Here is a 17,212-nt window from a genome sequence, read left to right on the forward strand (position 1 = left end):
AGGATAATTTTTTAGTGGCTACATGGTTTTCTGCTGTCCAGTTCTGCCAGAATCAGCCCCTCTTTTTGTATCTTTAGTTTGTTACCTTTTTCCTGTTTTATTGTTACAAAGAGTGTTGCAGTGATGTTTCCAACTGGCACAGCCTTGCACCTCTCCCCGGTTATTTTGTAAAGATACATTCCTAGAAGTAGAACTGCTGGAGCAAAGATTATTTGTATTTTTAAGGCTATGGATGCCTGAGACAGTGTTACTTGTTTGTATGTTTGTTTGTTTTAATCGGCTTTACTGAGATATAATTTAAATACAGTAGAATGCACAAAAATATATGAAGCATACATTTCAATGAATTTTAGCCAACATACACATCCATATAACCAGCATCTCAATTAAAATATAAAATATTTCCATCACGCTCCCATCAAGATTGCTCTTTGCCCCCTGGAGGTTCACTCCCCTCACCCCTTACCCCAGGCAACCACTGATTTGATTTCTGTACTCACAGTTTAGCATTACCTATTCTAGAAAGCCGCATAAACCAGAATTATATAGTATATACTCTTAGGACTGGTGTCCTTGATTTGACACTAATGTCTATGAAATTCGTTCATGTTGTTGCATGTCAGCCATTCCTTCAATTCTATTGCTGAGTAGTATCTTATCTTATAAATATACCACAGTTTGTCTTTTCCTCCATTATGGATGTTTGGGCTATTTCCAGTTTTGGGGTATGATGCATGAAGCTTCTATGAACATTTGCATGCAAATGGACATAATTTTTGTTTTTTAAATATTTTATGTTTTCAGTGAAAGTTTAGGAAATTGGACTCTGATTTAAAAATTTCTGTCTGTATTGTTCAGTGACCTTGGTTACATTCTTCACAATGTATCAGCATTCTCGTTATTTCCATTTTGGTTCTGTTTCTATGAATCTAGCTTCCCTGTCCCCGCTACCCTTCTCATCTTTGGTCTAGAGTAAATGTTAACCATTTGGTTTCATCTAGACAATTATTTTGAGGAGTACAGTACTCACAAGTGATATTGTTTGTTCTATGGGCCAGTCAGTCATTTGGCTGGAAGGTGACCTTTGGGAGCAGTTTGAGTTCCAAGTTTAAAGAGTATTTCAGGGCAGTAGTCTCAGAAGTTCGTCTAGCCTCTACCGTAAATGGACATAATGTTTATATTTCTCCCAGGTAAATACCTGGGAATGGAATTGCTGGCAGTAAGCTAGGTATGTGTGTTTAAGTCTGTTAGAAACTACAGGCAGGGTTATTTTCACCTTCATTTTATAGCACAGGCTATGGAAAGCTTGAGGGACTTGTCCAAGGGCAAAAGGAGGAAGGGAAGTAGAATTTGTTGACCACTACTCTGTACCAGGAACCCTGGTGGTGCTGTGGTTACGAGCTCAGCTATTAACCAAAAGGTCAGCAGCCCAAATCCACCAACTGTTCCTTAGAAACCCTATGGGGCAGTTCTACTCTGTCCTATAGGGTTACTATGAGTGGCAACCAACTCCACGGTGATGAGTTTTTGGTTTTGACTCCGTACCAAGAAAGAGCCCTGGTGGTGGAAAGGTTAAGTGCTCAGCTGCTAACTGAAAAGCTGGCAATTTGAAGCCACCCAGCAGCTCTGTGGGAGAAACATCTGGCAATACCAAAAACCGAAACCTGTTGCCATTGCTTCAATTCCAACTCATAGCAACCCTATAGGACAGAGGAGAACTGCCCAGTAGGATGTCCAAGGAGCGGCTTAGTGGATGCAGTGGATTCTAACTGCCAACCTTTTGATAAGCAGCCCCACTGTTAACCACTGCACCACCAGGGCGCTTCCATAAAGATTACAGCCTGGAAAACCCTATGGGGCAGTTCTGCTCTGTCACATGGGGTCGACAAAATAATCAGAGACATGTGCAAGGATGTGCCAATTGGAAACATTATGAACATTCTTTATAACAAAAAAAAGTGACAAACTAAATGTACAAAAGAGGGGCAGATTATGAGTCAGAATCAACTCGATGGCACCCAGCAAGACTCTGTTCCAAGTAAAGAGTAGTGGTTCAAGGGTAGAATTCTCACCTTCCATGCAGGAGACCCAGGTTCAATTCCCAGTCAATACACCCCATGCGTGGCCACCAGCCATCTGTCAGTGGAGGCTAGTGGTTGCTATGACACTGAACAGATTTCAGCAGAGATTCCAGACTAGGAATACTAGGAAGAAAGGCCTGGCAAGCCACTTCTGAACATCAGGCAACAAAAACCCTATAGATCACAACAGTCCAGTCTGCAACTAATCATGGGGATGGAGCAGAACTAGGCACCGTGTCTTTCCGTTGTGCATAGGGTCCTCACGAGTCAAGGCCGACTCGATGGCAGCTAACAACAACAAGCTCTGTGTCAGGCACAATTCTAGGTGCTTTTCATGTTCAGCTCATGTAATCTTCAGAACAATCCTATAAGGTAGGAATTATGATTCCCACTTTGTAGATGAGGAAACGGAGACTGAAGAACATCCAGCAATGTCAAGATTCAAACCCAGCTCAGTCTGAGTCCCGGAGTTCATGTTCATATATCAGATATTCCTCCTGCCTCCTTGGAGGGTGTAAGGGGTGGAGCTGGGAAGGAGGGCACGTGTCTCCCCAGCTCTCAGCCTCATGGCCTGGCCTCACCTGCACCCTGTGGCCCATACCCAGCCCATGGCCCCGGAGACAGCCTCCAGTCATGCCTAAGTCAGCCCTCTGGAGATGGTGTCTGGGTGCAGGGGCAGGAACTGGGCCCCACATTTGGCTGCAGCAGGAGCCAGGGAGTGACTCCACGCTCCAGTCCTCTGCCAGAGGTGTACAGTTTCTGCCTCCCTGAAATGCGACACTCAGTGGTTTGATCTTCAGGGCTGGTGGGCTACAGGCGAGGGCAGTGGGCAGGGGCCGCATCTCCCCAGCTGTATCTCGGCCCCATTAGGAGTGGGTCTGAGTGCTTTCCAAAGCTGATTAATGGTCTGCCAGTGACCTGAAATGTCATTACTGCTCAGGCCAGGGCCCCCCAGCTCGGTCCTTTGGGTCTTTATGGCTAATAATAATTGATGCTCTTGGTGTGGTTGCAGGGAAAGTTCTATCTAGTCATCGAGGAGCTGAGCCAGCTGTTCCGATCACTTGTCCCCATCCAGCTCTGGTACAAATACATTATGGGCGACGACTCCTCCAACAGCTACTTCCTGGGAGGGGTCCTGATCATTCTCTACAGCCTCTGCAAGGTGAGGTGGCCTGGGGACTGGAGGAGTTACTGGGGAGTCCCCATGGGACAACCACCCTAATTTCTTGCCTGTGAAGCTCAGCATATGCTAACCTTTCACACAGTCCTCTTGACAACAGCCCTTTGAGATACATACCAATATTGCTTCCATTTTATGAATGAGGAAACTGAGGCCCAGGGAGATAACATAACTTGCCCAAGGTGTCACTCAGCTAGAGATAATAGGAAGAGCATGAAACCCAGGCAGAGGTGCCCCCCAAAACCTGGAGTTTTCAACTGACGGAAAACGTTGCCACTAAACTTGTTTTCTGTCCTTCTTAAATTGCACAACCTGTACCTCCTCAAATCAGTATGCAGTCCTTCTCTCTTCATCATTATTACAAATTGATTTTTCTCCCTAACAATAAAAATACCCTCCTCTTTCTTTCTCTATTTCTGGCTTTAGAGAACTCTGGGGAAAATACGTGTGTTCTTCTCTTTCCTTCCTCCCAGGAGGACTAGCCAGGCAGCGCCAGTCATCGGAGCTAATCCTACTTGCAGATTCTGATTGACTGGTAGTGGCTGACTGGAGTGCCGGGTGGAAAAGGATTATCAGGCTCTGAACAGGCTGAGGAGTCCTGGTGGCATAGTGGTTAAGAGTTTGTTTGCTAACCAAAAGGTCAGGAGTTCAAATCGACCAGCCACTCCTTGGAAACTCTATGGGACCATTCTGCCCTGTCCTGTGTAAGGTTGCTATGAGTTGGAATTGACTCAGTGGCAATGGGTTTAGGTTTGGTGGTCAGGCTGAGAAGAAGAGTGCTGTGATCAATTAGCAATGCCTGTCCTGGGGTCGGGAGGGAAAAAGGTAGTATGCGTGCCACATATTTGCAATCCTGGCCTAGGCAGAATGGGAGACTATTGATACAAAGCAACAAGACAAAAGGCAAGCAAACCTGACAGGGATAAGAAAGTTCGAATCTGATGAGGTGCTCTGAGAAATTCTTGAGTCAAAGACTGGGGTTGTCTTAATTTCCTAGGGTTGCCTTAGCAAAATGCCACAAAGTGGGTGGCTTTGGAGAACTGAAATTTATTATCTCACGGTTTTAGAGGCTGGAAGTCCAAATCAGGCTATCAGTCATGTTGATTCCTTCTGAGAACGCTGGGTGACAACCTCTCCATGTCTCTCTGCTGCCTTTCGGTGGCTCCCAGCGATCTTTGGTGTTCCTTGGCTTAGGGATGCACTGTCACGTGGCGTCTTTTCCCTGTGTCTGTCCTTTTTTATAAGACACCACTCAGATGGGATCAGGACCCTCTTTACTCCGGTATGACCTCATATTAACCTAGCTGATAACATCTCAAAGACCCAGTTTCCAAACAAGGTCATATTCACAGGGACAGGCATTAGGACTTCAACACATCTTTTGGGGGGACACAGTTCAATCCATAACAGGGCAGTTGTTCAGGGGTGGTTGGAGAGAACCTGGACAACCCTTTCAACTATCACCCTGTTGTTGTCCTTTCAGTCATTTGACATCTGTGGCCGCGTGGGTGGCGTTAGGAAAGCCTTGAAGCTTCTGTGCACTTCTCAGGTGAGTAGGCTTCAGAGGGTCCCGATGGAGGTCATGGGAGCCCAAGCGGTCCTTTTCTCACCCCACAGATCTCACAGTGCCCCCGAGGCTGTCGCGCCTCTGAGAGTCTAGCACTGAGTTTGTCCCTCTCCTCCCTCACACAGAATTATGGGGTCCGGGCCACGGGGCAGCAGTGCACGGAAGCCGGTGATATCTGCGCCATCTGCCAGGCTGAGTTCCGAGAGCCTCTGGTCCTCGTGTGCCAGGTGAGCGGGGTTCGGGTGAGGCCATGGGAGGCTTGAGGCTGGGGACAGCAAGGTCCCATGAGAAAGCTGGGAAAGTCTGTCCCGTGACCAGACCTTGGGGCTCAGGGATGGGTCTTTGGGGGCAATCTGGCCTAATCAAGACTGGAATCAGTCAGACCTAGGTTCAAATCTCAGCTCTGCTTCTTACTAGCTGGGTGGCCCATCTTGTAGATGAGAAACCTGAGGCTCAAGGACATGCAGTAAGACAAGATTTCAAACTCGGCTCAGTCTGAGTCCCAGAGTCCATGTTCTTCACCAGATACCCATCCAGTGAAATGATAAAATGGTGAATACTTCACCTCCCCGAGCCTCAGGTTCCTCATCGGTAAAATACCAAATTCAGCATGACATAGGGTCAGAATATCCTGCATTTGAATCCCAGAGGTACCTGTTATGCCGGGTGGGTCACTTTGTCACCCAGAGCTGTAGGCATGATAATAACGCCTACTTCATAGAGTTATTATTATGATTAAATGAGATCATCTATGAAAAGAGCTACATTTGAATTATTCAGCCATAGAAGCTGCTGTTAATATCATTACAATCAATATTATCATTTGTTTTCATTATTAGTTGTAGGTCACTGTCATATGGTGGTAAGTGCTGCTCAGTTGCTTTCCACTCCCCAAAGGCATCCCCCCACCTCCTTCCAGCATCAGGGACAAAGATATCAATTCAGCAAATGTGTATTGAGTCAAAGCATCACAGCAGACATCAGGGTGGGGGACAGAGGGCACACACACACTGTCCCCTGCTCTCGAAGCTCACGGCCTCCCTGGGGAGACAGACACATACATAAATAACTATGAAACAAGGCAGGCAGTGATAAATGCTGTGTAAGAGAGATTCATGCCTTGTCTCTGGGGACGGGGGTAGAAAGTGAGGGATTCCAGACTGGGGAGGCTTTTAGGGGAATGGGTAAGCCTGGAGACCTGAAGGAGCGGGAAGGCATCTATCCCCCACCATGTCTTCCCAGGGATCCTTTTTGTACATTAGAAAAAAATACTTTGTGATTGCAGTTTTGGGGTTTTAGGGATTATTTTTAATTTTTTACAAAAATTTTAATTTTTTGGAGCCCCTGGGTAGGGCAAACGGTAACGCACTCGGCTGCTAACTGAAAGGTTAGAGGTTCAGGTCCACCCAGAGGTGTCTTGAGAGAAAGGCCTGGCCATCTACTTCCAAAGCAACAGGAGTTGAAAACCCTACGGAGCGTAGTTCTACTCCGACACACGTGGGGTTGCCCTGAGTTGGAGTCAGCTCCACAGCGACTGTTTGGTTTTAATTTTATTTATTTTTAAGTTGGTCATATATTTGGACAATTCCAAATTTAAAAAGACTATGGAGACGTGACAGCTCAGTGCAGTGTGGGACCTGGATTGGATCCTGAAACAGAAAAAGCCATTTGTGGAAAAATGGATGAAATCCAGTAAACTCTGGAGTTGAATTTTTTTTTTTTTTTTTTAGGTACCAATGTAGATTTTTTCTTTGTGACGCTTGTACCACGGTCATGTGACCTGATAACATTAGGGGAGACTGAAATTGGGTGAGGGGTGCTTTCTTTGCAACTTTTCTGTAAGTCTAAAATTATTCCAAAATAGTTTACCTGAAAAATGTTTACAATAGCCAAGGAGCCCTGGTGGCGCAGTGGTTAAGAGCTCGGCTGCTAACCAAAAGGCTCGCAGTTCAAATCCACCAGCCGTTCCTTGGAAGCCCTATGGGGCAGTTCTACTCTGTTCTATAGGGTCACTGTGAGTCGGAGCCCACTTGAGGACAACGGGTTTTCCAACAGCCCAAAGGTGGAAACAACCCAAGTGTCCATGAACTAATGAATGGATGAACAAAATGTGGCATACATGTACAATGAAGTATTATTCAGCCATTAAGAGAAATGAGTTCTGATATATGCTACAGTATGGATGAACCTTGAAAACATTATGCTGAGTGAAATAAGACACAAAAGGACAAATATCGTATGATCCCACTTCCATGAAATATCAAGACTAGGCAAATGCATTGAGACAGAAGTAGATTAGTGGTTTCCATGGGTTGGGGAGAGGGGGCAATAGGGAGTTACTAAAAAAATAAAAAATTGTTTTAAGATACAAAGAAGAGAATGATGACAAGCCTCCCACCCTCTAGTTACCGAGGAAGGCAAACCATTATCGCCAGTTCCCTTTATAGCTGCCTACCGTTGCATTTTATGGCTAGGCCACAATTTTTTTAACCATTCTCCACTTGATGGGCATTTAATAGTTTATGATCTTCTGTTATCTTTACACATAGGGCTGTCACGAATAATCTGGGAGATGGGGAGATTAATCAAACCTACCTGGGCCCATTGTGTTGATTAAATGAGTTGATCCAGATGAATCATTTAGAAGCACACCTGGCACATGGTCAGGGCTCAAGAAATACTAGCTCTTATTATCACGCAAGCAGCCCTGGTGGCTCAGTGGTTAAGTGCTCAGCTGCAAACCCACCAGCCACTGTGTGGGAGAACGATGTGGCAGTCTGCTTCTGTAAAGATTACAGGCTTAGAAACCCTATGGGGCAGTTCTACCCTGTCCTGTAGGGTCGCTAGGAGTCAGAATCGACTGGATGGCAACAGGTTTGGGTTTTTGGGTTTATTGTCACACAATACATTTCACACATGTGCGAGTTCTTGGTAGGATAAATTCCTAGAGGTGGAATTACTAGGCCAGAGGGTGTATGGTTTTGACAGATATTGCTAAATTGCCCTCCATAAAGAGCGTATCAGTTTATGCCTCCAGAGCGGAGTGTGACAAGGCCTCTTGCTCCCCGCCCTTACCAACACTGCGTTGTCAAGCCTTTTTTTTTCCCTTGAGCTTTGCCAATCTGACAGGTGAAAAACACTATCTCCGTGCAGCTTTCATTTGCATTTCCCTAATTATGAGTGAGGTTGAGCATCTTTTCATATGCTTCAACCATCTGTATTTCCTTTTCAGTAGCAGTGATTATTTGAGCATGATGCCAAGGTCAGAGTCTTTTTTTTTCTTTCCTTTCTGGCAATCTCTCCAAGCCTCCGTCTGTTTGTCTCTCTTCTATTCTTCTCCTGGTACCACTACCTCTTCACAAACCTGATAGAATTCTTGGGAGGGGCCAGACAAGAATCACCACTGTCCCAGATCTGGGAGCAATGACCCTGCCCAGTGGTGGCTCAGGACCACAGACATGCCCAGGCCAAGCACAAGCACACACCCTAGTCTTGCTCTGTCGTGGGGAGGAGATGGGCTGTGAGCCAGACCTGGAATGGTAGAGATGACTTTATGGGTGAAAGCACCTAATGAATTCCTAAATGCATTGAATGAATGAGTGAACAAATGAATAAATGCTTCAGGTTAAATGTTGCTTCCTCAAAGAAGCCTTCTCTGATGCTGTCTCTTCAGACTAGGCAGTGCTCCCAGCTATTTGGTTTCATAGATCTCTGGGCTTTTCCTTCACAGCATGGTTAAATGGTTGTATCAGGTCTGTCTCACCTGTGCCAGATGATTAGCAATTTAAGACTGGGGACCACGTCTGCCTTGTTTAGCAGCAGAGCTATAGTATGGCTTAGTAAACATTGGATGGATGGGGTAGGTCGGACGGATGGATGGGTGGATGGGTGGATGGATGGATGGATGGATGGATGGATGGATGGATGGATGGATGGATGGATGGATGGACGGACAGATATGAATGGGATGGGATGGATGGATGGATATGGATGGTGGCAGGGTGGAGGAGTTAGCAGGTGAGTACACGCGTGGGTGGATAGAGGTATAAGTGGATAAGTGACCGAGTAGATGGGCAAATGGATGGACAGGTGGATGGGTGAAGAGGTGGGTAGATGGGTGAATGGTTGGATGATGGATGAATGAATAGAGGAGTGGGATGGATAGACAGAGGAGTGGATGAAGAACCCACTAGGCCAATGGAACATCCTGTCTCCCTTTCAAAGGGTTATCAAATTAAGCTCAGTATTTAACTCCCACCCCTCTCCTGCCCAGAGCCAGGCCTGGGAAGCAGACTGTCTGTTGAAGCTAGTCAGGCAGATGCTGAGCATACCCAGAGGTTGGAACTCTTGGCTCAGACAGAGTGCATCTGCCCAGTTAGTCAGTCAAGTATCTACGGCATGCCTCCTGCTCAGGCTACAGGGGTCCAGGGAAAGGGCATTTGGAACATGAAGTCAGAAACTTGGTTCATTTGAAGGAGTCCTTTGCTAAAGAGAAGAGTTAAGAGTGCTTTTAGAGAACAACCTGGCTGCAATTCTTGGTGACTTTGTTTTAATATGCTTTATGATATAAAGGAAAAAGGGCAAGAGAATGGTGACTGTTACTGATTTTGTATTCACTGTGCCCACACTTGACATTTTTCCAGGTCTTGTCTGTTTCTGTCCTCACAGCCATCTCATGAAGGAAATATTAGTCCTATTTTAGAGAAGGAATCTTAGGCTCAGAAAGGTGAGTGGATTTGCCCGCAGTTCCACTGCTCCTAAATAGCAGAGTCAGGATTCAAACCCAGATCCAGAGGCCATGTCTTTTCCACCAGGCTTAACCTCTTGTTCTGAGACATTCTAAAGGCTGCATTAAAAGATGCAAGTGCTTTTCCTGGGCATTCCTGAGAATCCCCTGTCTGCCTGAGCCTGTGCACAACACACTGCCTCCCAGGAAGGAAGGAATGGCCGTGCTGAGATCAGAGCTCTTCGCACCTGCTTCCGACACCTACATCCATCCAGCCATCCATCTGTCTGTCCGTCCGTCCGTCTACCCATCTGTCCATCCACCCATCCGTCTATCCACCCGTTCGTTCATGCATCAGCTATTGATTGAGCACCTACAGTATCTCAAGCACTGACTTCCTAATCCTGAGCAGAATATTTCTCTTCTGGGACCCTCCATGTCATTGTCACCCAAGAATGAAAACACTTGTCTGGAAAGCCTGCATGTTAATACAGTCAAATGAGATGACGTGCAAAGATAGCTATGCGTGGGTTTTGAAAATCATAGTGCGCTGCACCAATATTCAGCATTAGTGTTTAATTCAAAGGTCTGGACATAGCTGGCCTGGTTTGTGCAATCAAAGGTCTGCGGTTAGGGGTGCGTGTATGTCTTTTCCCTGTCTGGTGGTGGTGGTTAGCTGCCGTCAGGTTGGCCCCCAACTGATGACAACACCATGCCCAACAGAACGAAACACTGCCCAGTCCTGTGCCATCCCCATGGTCGGTTGTGGATCAGACCATTGCAATCCATAGCGTTTTCCTTATTTTGGAAGTAGATAGCCAGGGCTTTCTTCCTGGTCTGTCTGAGTCCGGAAGCTCCGCTGAAACCTTTTCAGCATCATAGCAACACGCAGTAGCTGCACTTTAAATAATGTCATGTTTCACAATCTTCGAAGTACTTCAGACATCCCTTCCCACATTTTCAATGTGTGATCACTAGACACAGTCATGGTCTTCTAGGTCAGCTGGACAAGAGTACCTGCCTTCATACACTTCTTGTGTCAGTCATCTATTGCTGCAGAACAAGTTAGCCTGAAACTCAGTGGCTTAAAGCAGCACACATTTATGATCTCACAGCTTCGATGGGTCAGGAATCTGGGCACGGCTTAGCTGTGTCCTCTGCTTTAGGGTCTTGCACAGGCTGTAGTTAAGGTGTCAGTCACAGCTGGGGTCTCATCTGAAGGCCAGGCTGGTGAAGGATCGGCTTCCAAGCTCAGTCATGTGGATGTTGGTGGGATTCAGGAGCTTCACACAAGCTGCTTCTCAGCCTGTAATGCTCTCTCTCTACCACCCAGTTAACTCCTGTACATCTTTCAGACGTCAACTCATGCATCCCCACCTCCAGGAAGCCTTTCTTGACCACACCCAGATCAGTCTGGCCATCCTGTTATACACCCCCGTAGCACCATGGAGCTCTCCTGTAGAGCAGTATCTACAACTGGGCACCTACTGAATGCTGTGCTAGGAAAGGGTTTACAAGGAGTTTATAGTCTGGCCTGGAAAAGGAGATAATAAATGATAAACATAGGATAATAATTATAGTAAAGGTAATATTTGTAGAGTGCTTACTATTTGCCAGGCATTATTCTAAGTGATGTTACTTTTTTTACTTTATCTTGCTTAGATTTTTATATTACTATTTCCCCCAAACCTTTTATTTTGAATAATTTCAGCCCTACAGAAAAGCTGAAGGGCGTTAGATTGAACGTCCTTCTATCCCTCACCCAGATTTGCTGATCATTAACATTTTACCCCATTTTCCTTTTCTTGGTACAATTTTTTCCCCTAAACCAGTTCAGAGTAAATTGCAGAAATGTTGATTCTTCATCCCTAAATACTCAGTGTGCATCTCCTAGGAGAAGGATATTCTCCCTCATAACTACAATTCCACTTTCACAGCCAGGAAAACTGATATAATATTATCTAGTATATAGTACATATTCAGATTTCCCCAGTTGTTTTTGAAATGTGCTTTATAGCTAGGGCTTTTTTTCCCCCATCTGGAATCCAATCAAAAATCATGCACTGCATTTGGTTGTCATGTCAGAGTAGTTTTCCTGTGTTAATTAATCCTTCTATAAGGCGGTTACTAATATTATCCCCATTTTGCAGATGAGGAAAGTGGGACTCACGGAGCTTAAGTCACTTGCCTAAGTTTATAGAGCCAGAAAATGGTGGAGCCTTCTGGCCTCGTTCATCATTGATCTTTCTGGTCCCCCTGCCTTCTACTCAACCCAGCAGCCAAAGGATCCTTTTAAAACATTGATCAAATTAGGTCATGCCTTTGCTCAGAGCCCTCCCAGGGCTCCCTACTTCTCTCAGAATAAAAGCCGAAGTCCTCACAATGCCCTACATGGCCCTACACTGTCTGCCTCCCCAGCACCTCTCTGACCTCATCTCCTCTATTCCCCTCACCCCTGCCCCAGCTCAGCCATATTCTTCTCCTTACAGTTCCTCCAGCAACCAGGCACACTCCTACCCCAGGGCCTTTCCACATGCTGTTCCAGGTACCAGAAATGCTGTTCCTCCAGATATCATCAGGGTCACTCCTCACCGTCTTTTAAGTTTTACCCAAGTGTCACTAATCTCACTGAAGTCTTCCCAGGCCACCCTGTTTAAAATCACAACCCTCTGAAGCACTCTGTATCCACCCCTTGCCTACTTTTTCATCCTACCACTTACCACAAACTTTCTCTGTATTTTAGTGATTTATTTTGTCCATCATCTCCCCCACAAGAATGCAAGCTTCCTGAGGGTGGGGCTTGTCTGTTTTGTTTGCCGCTGTGTCCCCAGCTCCTAGAGCCGAGGGAGGCATGCTGTTGATGCTCAGTAACTAGTGGCCGGTCGTGCTGATTCCTGTCCCCCCAGCATGTATTCTGCGAGGAGTGCCTGTGCCTCTGGCTGGACCGCGAGCACACCTGCCCGCTCTGCCGCTCCGTTGCTGTGGACACCCTGCGATGCTGGAAGGATGGGGCCACCTCTGCGCACTTCCAGGTGTATTAGGGCCGGAAACCGAGGAATCAATGCCAGGCCCTCTGCCGCCCTCCCTTTTCCTTCCTCTCTCGTTCTGTGTGAGCAGTGCACCCTTCCCCTGTAAATGGGGAAGCCTTCCTCCAGCCCCACTGGAAGTCAGTTGAAAGGGAACTGATAATACATAAAGTCCCACCTCTTGGTTATTTTAACTCGTGGTGACCTAGTACCTAAGGCTGTGAACCGGGAGGGTCCTGAAGAGCCCTGCCTCTCCACAAAATGGCCCAGGACCACGGATTAGAGTCACTATGAAGCATCTTCAGTGTACACATGCTAGGCCCCACCATATACCTATACTCATTTAATGTACCAACCACTTAGCATGTACCAGGTACAGTATCTCGCATCCTGCTTGGGATTCCTTAGGTAATACAACAGGTCTATGATAGAGGTACTGTTGTTTCTCCATTTTACAGATAAGAAAACTGAGGCACAGAGCTTGATGTGGTGACTTCGCCCAAGGTCACCCAGCCAGCAGTGGCAGGCCAAATTTCCAACACAGGCCTGCCTGGTCTCAGAGTCTGCTTTGTTACCCACCAGTGCTGACCATCCGCTCAGACGCCCCAGGTGCAGGGCCCAGGAGAAGTGATTTAAAAAATCACAACAGGTGACTCTGATGCCCTATCTGGTTAGGGGTCAGTGGTCCAGGTTCGCAGCATGTTAAGAGTTGGACTGCATAGTGTATGCTAACAGTGAACATCATCTCCTAAAATCTAGTCGCGGCCGAATCCACAGAAAGACTGGGTCCTTAAAATTACTGTTTTTCTGGGCTGTGCCTGGGATGTTGAGTCACATGTGAGTATCAAGAAAGGCAAGCTACAGCCCAGATATGGGTACCACCCAGTCCCCACTCCCATCTGTTTGTTTTTTTTTTTTTTTAGTTGTGCTTTAGGTGAAAGTTTACAGCTCAGGTTAATTTCTCATTCAAAAATTTACACACATAGTTTCTGACATTGGTTGCAGTCCCCACAATGTGACAGCACACGCCCCCTTTCCACCTCGGATTCCCTGTGTCCATTCCTTCAGTTCCTGTCCCTTCCTGCTTTCTCATCCTGCTCTTTGACAGGAGTTGCCCGTTTGGTCTCATAATGTTTGATTGAACTAAGACACACATTCCTCACATGTGTAATTTTTTGTTTTATAGGCCTGTCTAATCTTCGTCTGAAAAGTGGGCTTTAGGAATGGTTTTGGTTCTGGGTTAGCAGGGTATTTGTGGGGCCATAGTTTCGGGGGACCACTCCCATCTTTATTTCTCTCCTCTTCCTTCTGTCCTTGCCTTCTCCCTCACTTAAGCCTCAGGCCTGTCAACAGCTCCTGTGGACATCGTCTTCTCCGCCAGTAGCCTTCAGAGCAAAAGGGACGATCCATGTTATGGGTTTTTCCACAAGCCACAGTGGTGGCAAAGAGCACAGTTGCAATCAGTGTTTCTTTTTGTAATGTCTGTAACAAAACTCCTTCTCCACCTGTGAGACCCTCCCCCCTTAGAAGTCTGAGATACGATGGAACAGGTGACCACATAGAAGCCACTGGAATCTTGCCTGCCCTACCCCTCTCCCAACTCTATTCTCTCATTGTCAGCCTGAGCACAACCGGCTGGTGCCCGCGGCGTTACCAAGAAAGCAATCTGTAAGGCTGGTAAGCAGATTAGCCTGCGAGCCCCAGAAGAAATGGTGGGCCCCTGGCTACCCCCTCGTCCTGAGCCTGTATTAACATGCTCCTCACCCTTCTAGATTCAGGGCATCTGCCCCCAGATGCCACCAAGCCAGCACTTTTTCCTTTGCTTGACAACCCTGGCTCTTTCTCAGTACCCAGCAAGACATCTCTTCCAGGGCAGTGTGGCATCTTTCAAGCTCTGTTACTATGGAAATGGCCGTGATGTTATAATCCCACTTGCCCAGATAATCAAGTAGGAAGGGGAAGCCAAGGGAAATGGGGCTGGATGGGTGTGGCTGCTCTATTCTCTACGCCTTGAGGAGTAACTGAAGGAAGGCAACAGGAGCTTCTGTCATTGGTTTTTGTCAGAAAGATCTCCCTGCCTGCAGATGCCACCAAGGAAGCACAATAAATTAGAGCTGGAGAAGACTTATTAAAGGGGCCGCTTGGGATGGAGCAGACAAAGCTGTTTGTTGGGAGTCAGACCTGGGACCTCTGATTCCAAACTCTGCATGGATTTGGGAAGTCACTTTACCTCCCTGTAGCCATCTCCGTGGTGACAAAATGTAGTATATTACCTGCTGGGTAACAGGGTAGCTTACCAGTGAATATGCCAGTGGTTTTCTCTAACATTCTGAAAATAATGAGCCATGCCTCGGATGCTGTAAAGAGCATGATATGTGGGGTGTGCTCGGGGGTGGGTGGGCTGGTTTAGTTTAGGGTTTTATTTATTCATTCTAAACCCTCTGCGGGGAAGCCCCATCTGGAGGTTTCCTTGTGGGTGGGAGGATTTAACTTCTGCCCAAAAGAGGAAATGTGGAGAATGCCATTTTCTAAGCGTCAAAGAGGAAAATCGGGCTGCATGGTTTCCCCAATGCTAGTTCAACAGCAGCCTGGAGTCCCTGCTGTAAATCAAGAACAACATTACTCTCCTTTGCCCGTCTTGGCTCTGTAACTCATTTGCTGTAAGAAGGATTAATCAAGTATCAAGTTCACAGTCTCGTGCTCTTAATATTTTATGATTCACTGACTCGAGTTCCACAAATATAAAAGATCTTGAGAATAAGAAATGCGATAGAATTAAAAGGCATGATTTGGACCCGGGTATAATTTCATCACTTCCAAAAGAGGAGAGCGTGCTAAACACTGGGGAGGCATCCAGACTGCTATGACTTGGAGAGAGGAGATGTGAGGTGACTGTTGGAATCTTCTAGTACTTGTGCTCTGAGCCAAACAGAGCTGCCTGTGGTGTTTTTAATGTCGTAAGTTCCCGTCTGCTGATAAATATCACCCTTCAATGTAACCTGTGTTTGTGGTCTTGATTCTCCTTTCCCCTGTTGGAACCAAGTGGAACTGTTTTAGAACAAATGAGAAGTACATGGTTGTTCAATGTATACAGCTTCCAACCGATTTAAACCGGTTTACTCATGGCCCAGGAAGCGAAACCAGAACAGACTCAAATTGTTGGAATTCGAGTGATCCAGAGAGATAACTGGAATGACAAAAATTACAGGTTGAAGCCCTAGAATGGGAGACTTGGAAGAGGTGTAGTGAGCCCTTTCAGGAGCCTGATGCATGAGATTGGATTATTGCCAAGACTGTGGAGAATGACACATTCGAAGTGGCTCAGTCAGCCACCATCTTTGAGTGGCGTTTCCTGCTCTGCTCAAAATCCATTAGGTGAGAGATTTGGTTGCTATGCAACATGTACACTGCCCTTGTTTTCTAAGAGGGAGATTAGGTTTCTAGCAGGGCCTCAACTCAATTTTTTGTTCAATTATCCATCTGGTTCACCCAAATTTTAAAAAATTTTTAAAAAATTGGATCTGTTCCAGTTTTGGTTCCTCATCCATGACTGAACCAGGAAGAACTGGCTCAAAGCCCTAGTTCAGTGGAGTTATCCTTCAAGCAGACCCTACTGAGGTACACGTGATTTACTGTGGAAGCACCCCCATCCCAGTAGAAACCATCCATAAATGAATGAAATAGGACAGAGAAGGGGAAGAAGCCAGTCAAGAGTGTGACTTCAGGGTAGGTCCCAGCCTCAGCCTGATCCTGCAGGGAGTTCTGGAGCAGAAATTGCACCTCAGAGTTTGTCCCCAAGGAGAGCCAGTCAGTCCTTGCCTGTGAGTTGATGGGGGGGATCTTGCAAGCACTTCAGGCTCTCCATTGAGGAGGCCCCAGTGCCCAAGGGCAAGCCTCTGAAGGCTCCAGCAAAACTCACAAAGCTGTGGGATGGGAACACAGAACTGGTAAAACGAATCAGAAGGGATTTCAGTGTGGTACCCACAGTGCCCACTAAGTGGTCAACTATAGGTTGGATGGACCCAGACTATAGAGGCTGGTCAAGAAGTGCTGCCAGATTATGATAGACATTTAAATGTAAATTGACAGCATTAGGTGACAATTCCTGCCCCTCAGGGCAACGTTATGAGGCCAACCATGAAAAGTATCATCACCCAGAACCTTTTGGCTCCAAGTGTTAGAAAATCAACTCAAACTGGCCTGAATAAAAGAAGGATTTCATTTGGCTTGTGTACTGGCATAGGCTTCAGGCACAGCTGGATTCAGAGGCTCCAGTGACGACACTAGAAGCATGTCTCCCCATCCCTTGATGCTGTTTACCTCTGAGATGGTCTATTTTCGGGCAGTTGCATCCTGTGCAAGATGGCCTCCAGCATCTCTATGCTCACATTCTACCAGCTTAACAACCCCAGCAAAGACAGTTTCAGCTTCCTTAAAGCTCCCACAAGAGACCTGAGCCTGACTCTCATTAGTTTGTCCCTGAAACAGTTACTATAGTCTGTGGGATCCAGAGCTCTAGTCAGGCCTGGGTCAGGTGTCAAGCCTGGAGACAGGGATAGAAGTGAGTGGGAAGGATGGGATCAGCCCCCCTAAATCACATGGACTGAGAGTGAGCAAGGGTCTCCAAAGGAA

The 17,212-nt window shown here is 46.5% G+C and overlaps 1 protein-coding gene across 2 annotated transcripts in view; it reads left to right on the forward strand.

The window, feature by feature from the left end:
* RNFT2 (ring finger protein, transmembrane 2) overlaps positions 1-13,508 on the forward strand; it is a 71,030-nt gene extending 57,522 nt beyond the window's left edge. For both annotated transcript variants that reach the window (XM_023559465.2, XM_064272261.1), the window contains exons 7-10: positions 3,094-3,243; positions 4,745-4,810; positions 4,954-5,055; positions 12,461-13,508. In XM_023559465.2, the coding sequence (XP_023415233.1) occupies positions 3,094-3,243; positions 4,745-4,810; positions 4,954-5,055; positions 12,461-12,595 (453 nt within the window). In that variant the 3' untranslated portion in view covers positions 12,596-13,508. The remainder of the gene's footprint in view (positions 1-3,093; positions 3,244-4,744; positions 4,811-4,953; positions 5,056-12,460) is intronic.
* Positions 13,509-17,212: the final 3,704 nt, after the last annotated feature.

Source organism: Loxodonta africana, chromosome 19 (genome assembly GCF_030014295.1).
Source record: "Loxodonta africana isolate mLoxAfr1 chromosome 19, mLoxAfr1.hap2, whole genome shotgun sequence".
In the NCBI taxonomy this organism is placed as follows: Eukaryota; Metazoa; Chordata; class Mammalia; order Proboscidea; family Elephantidae; genus Loxodonta; species Loxodonta africana.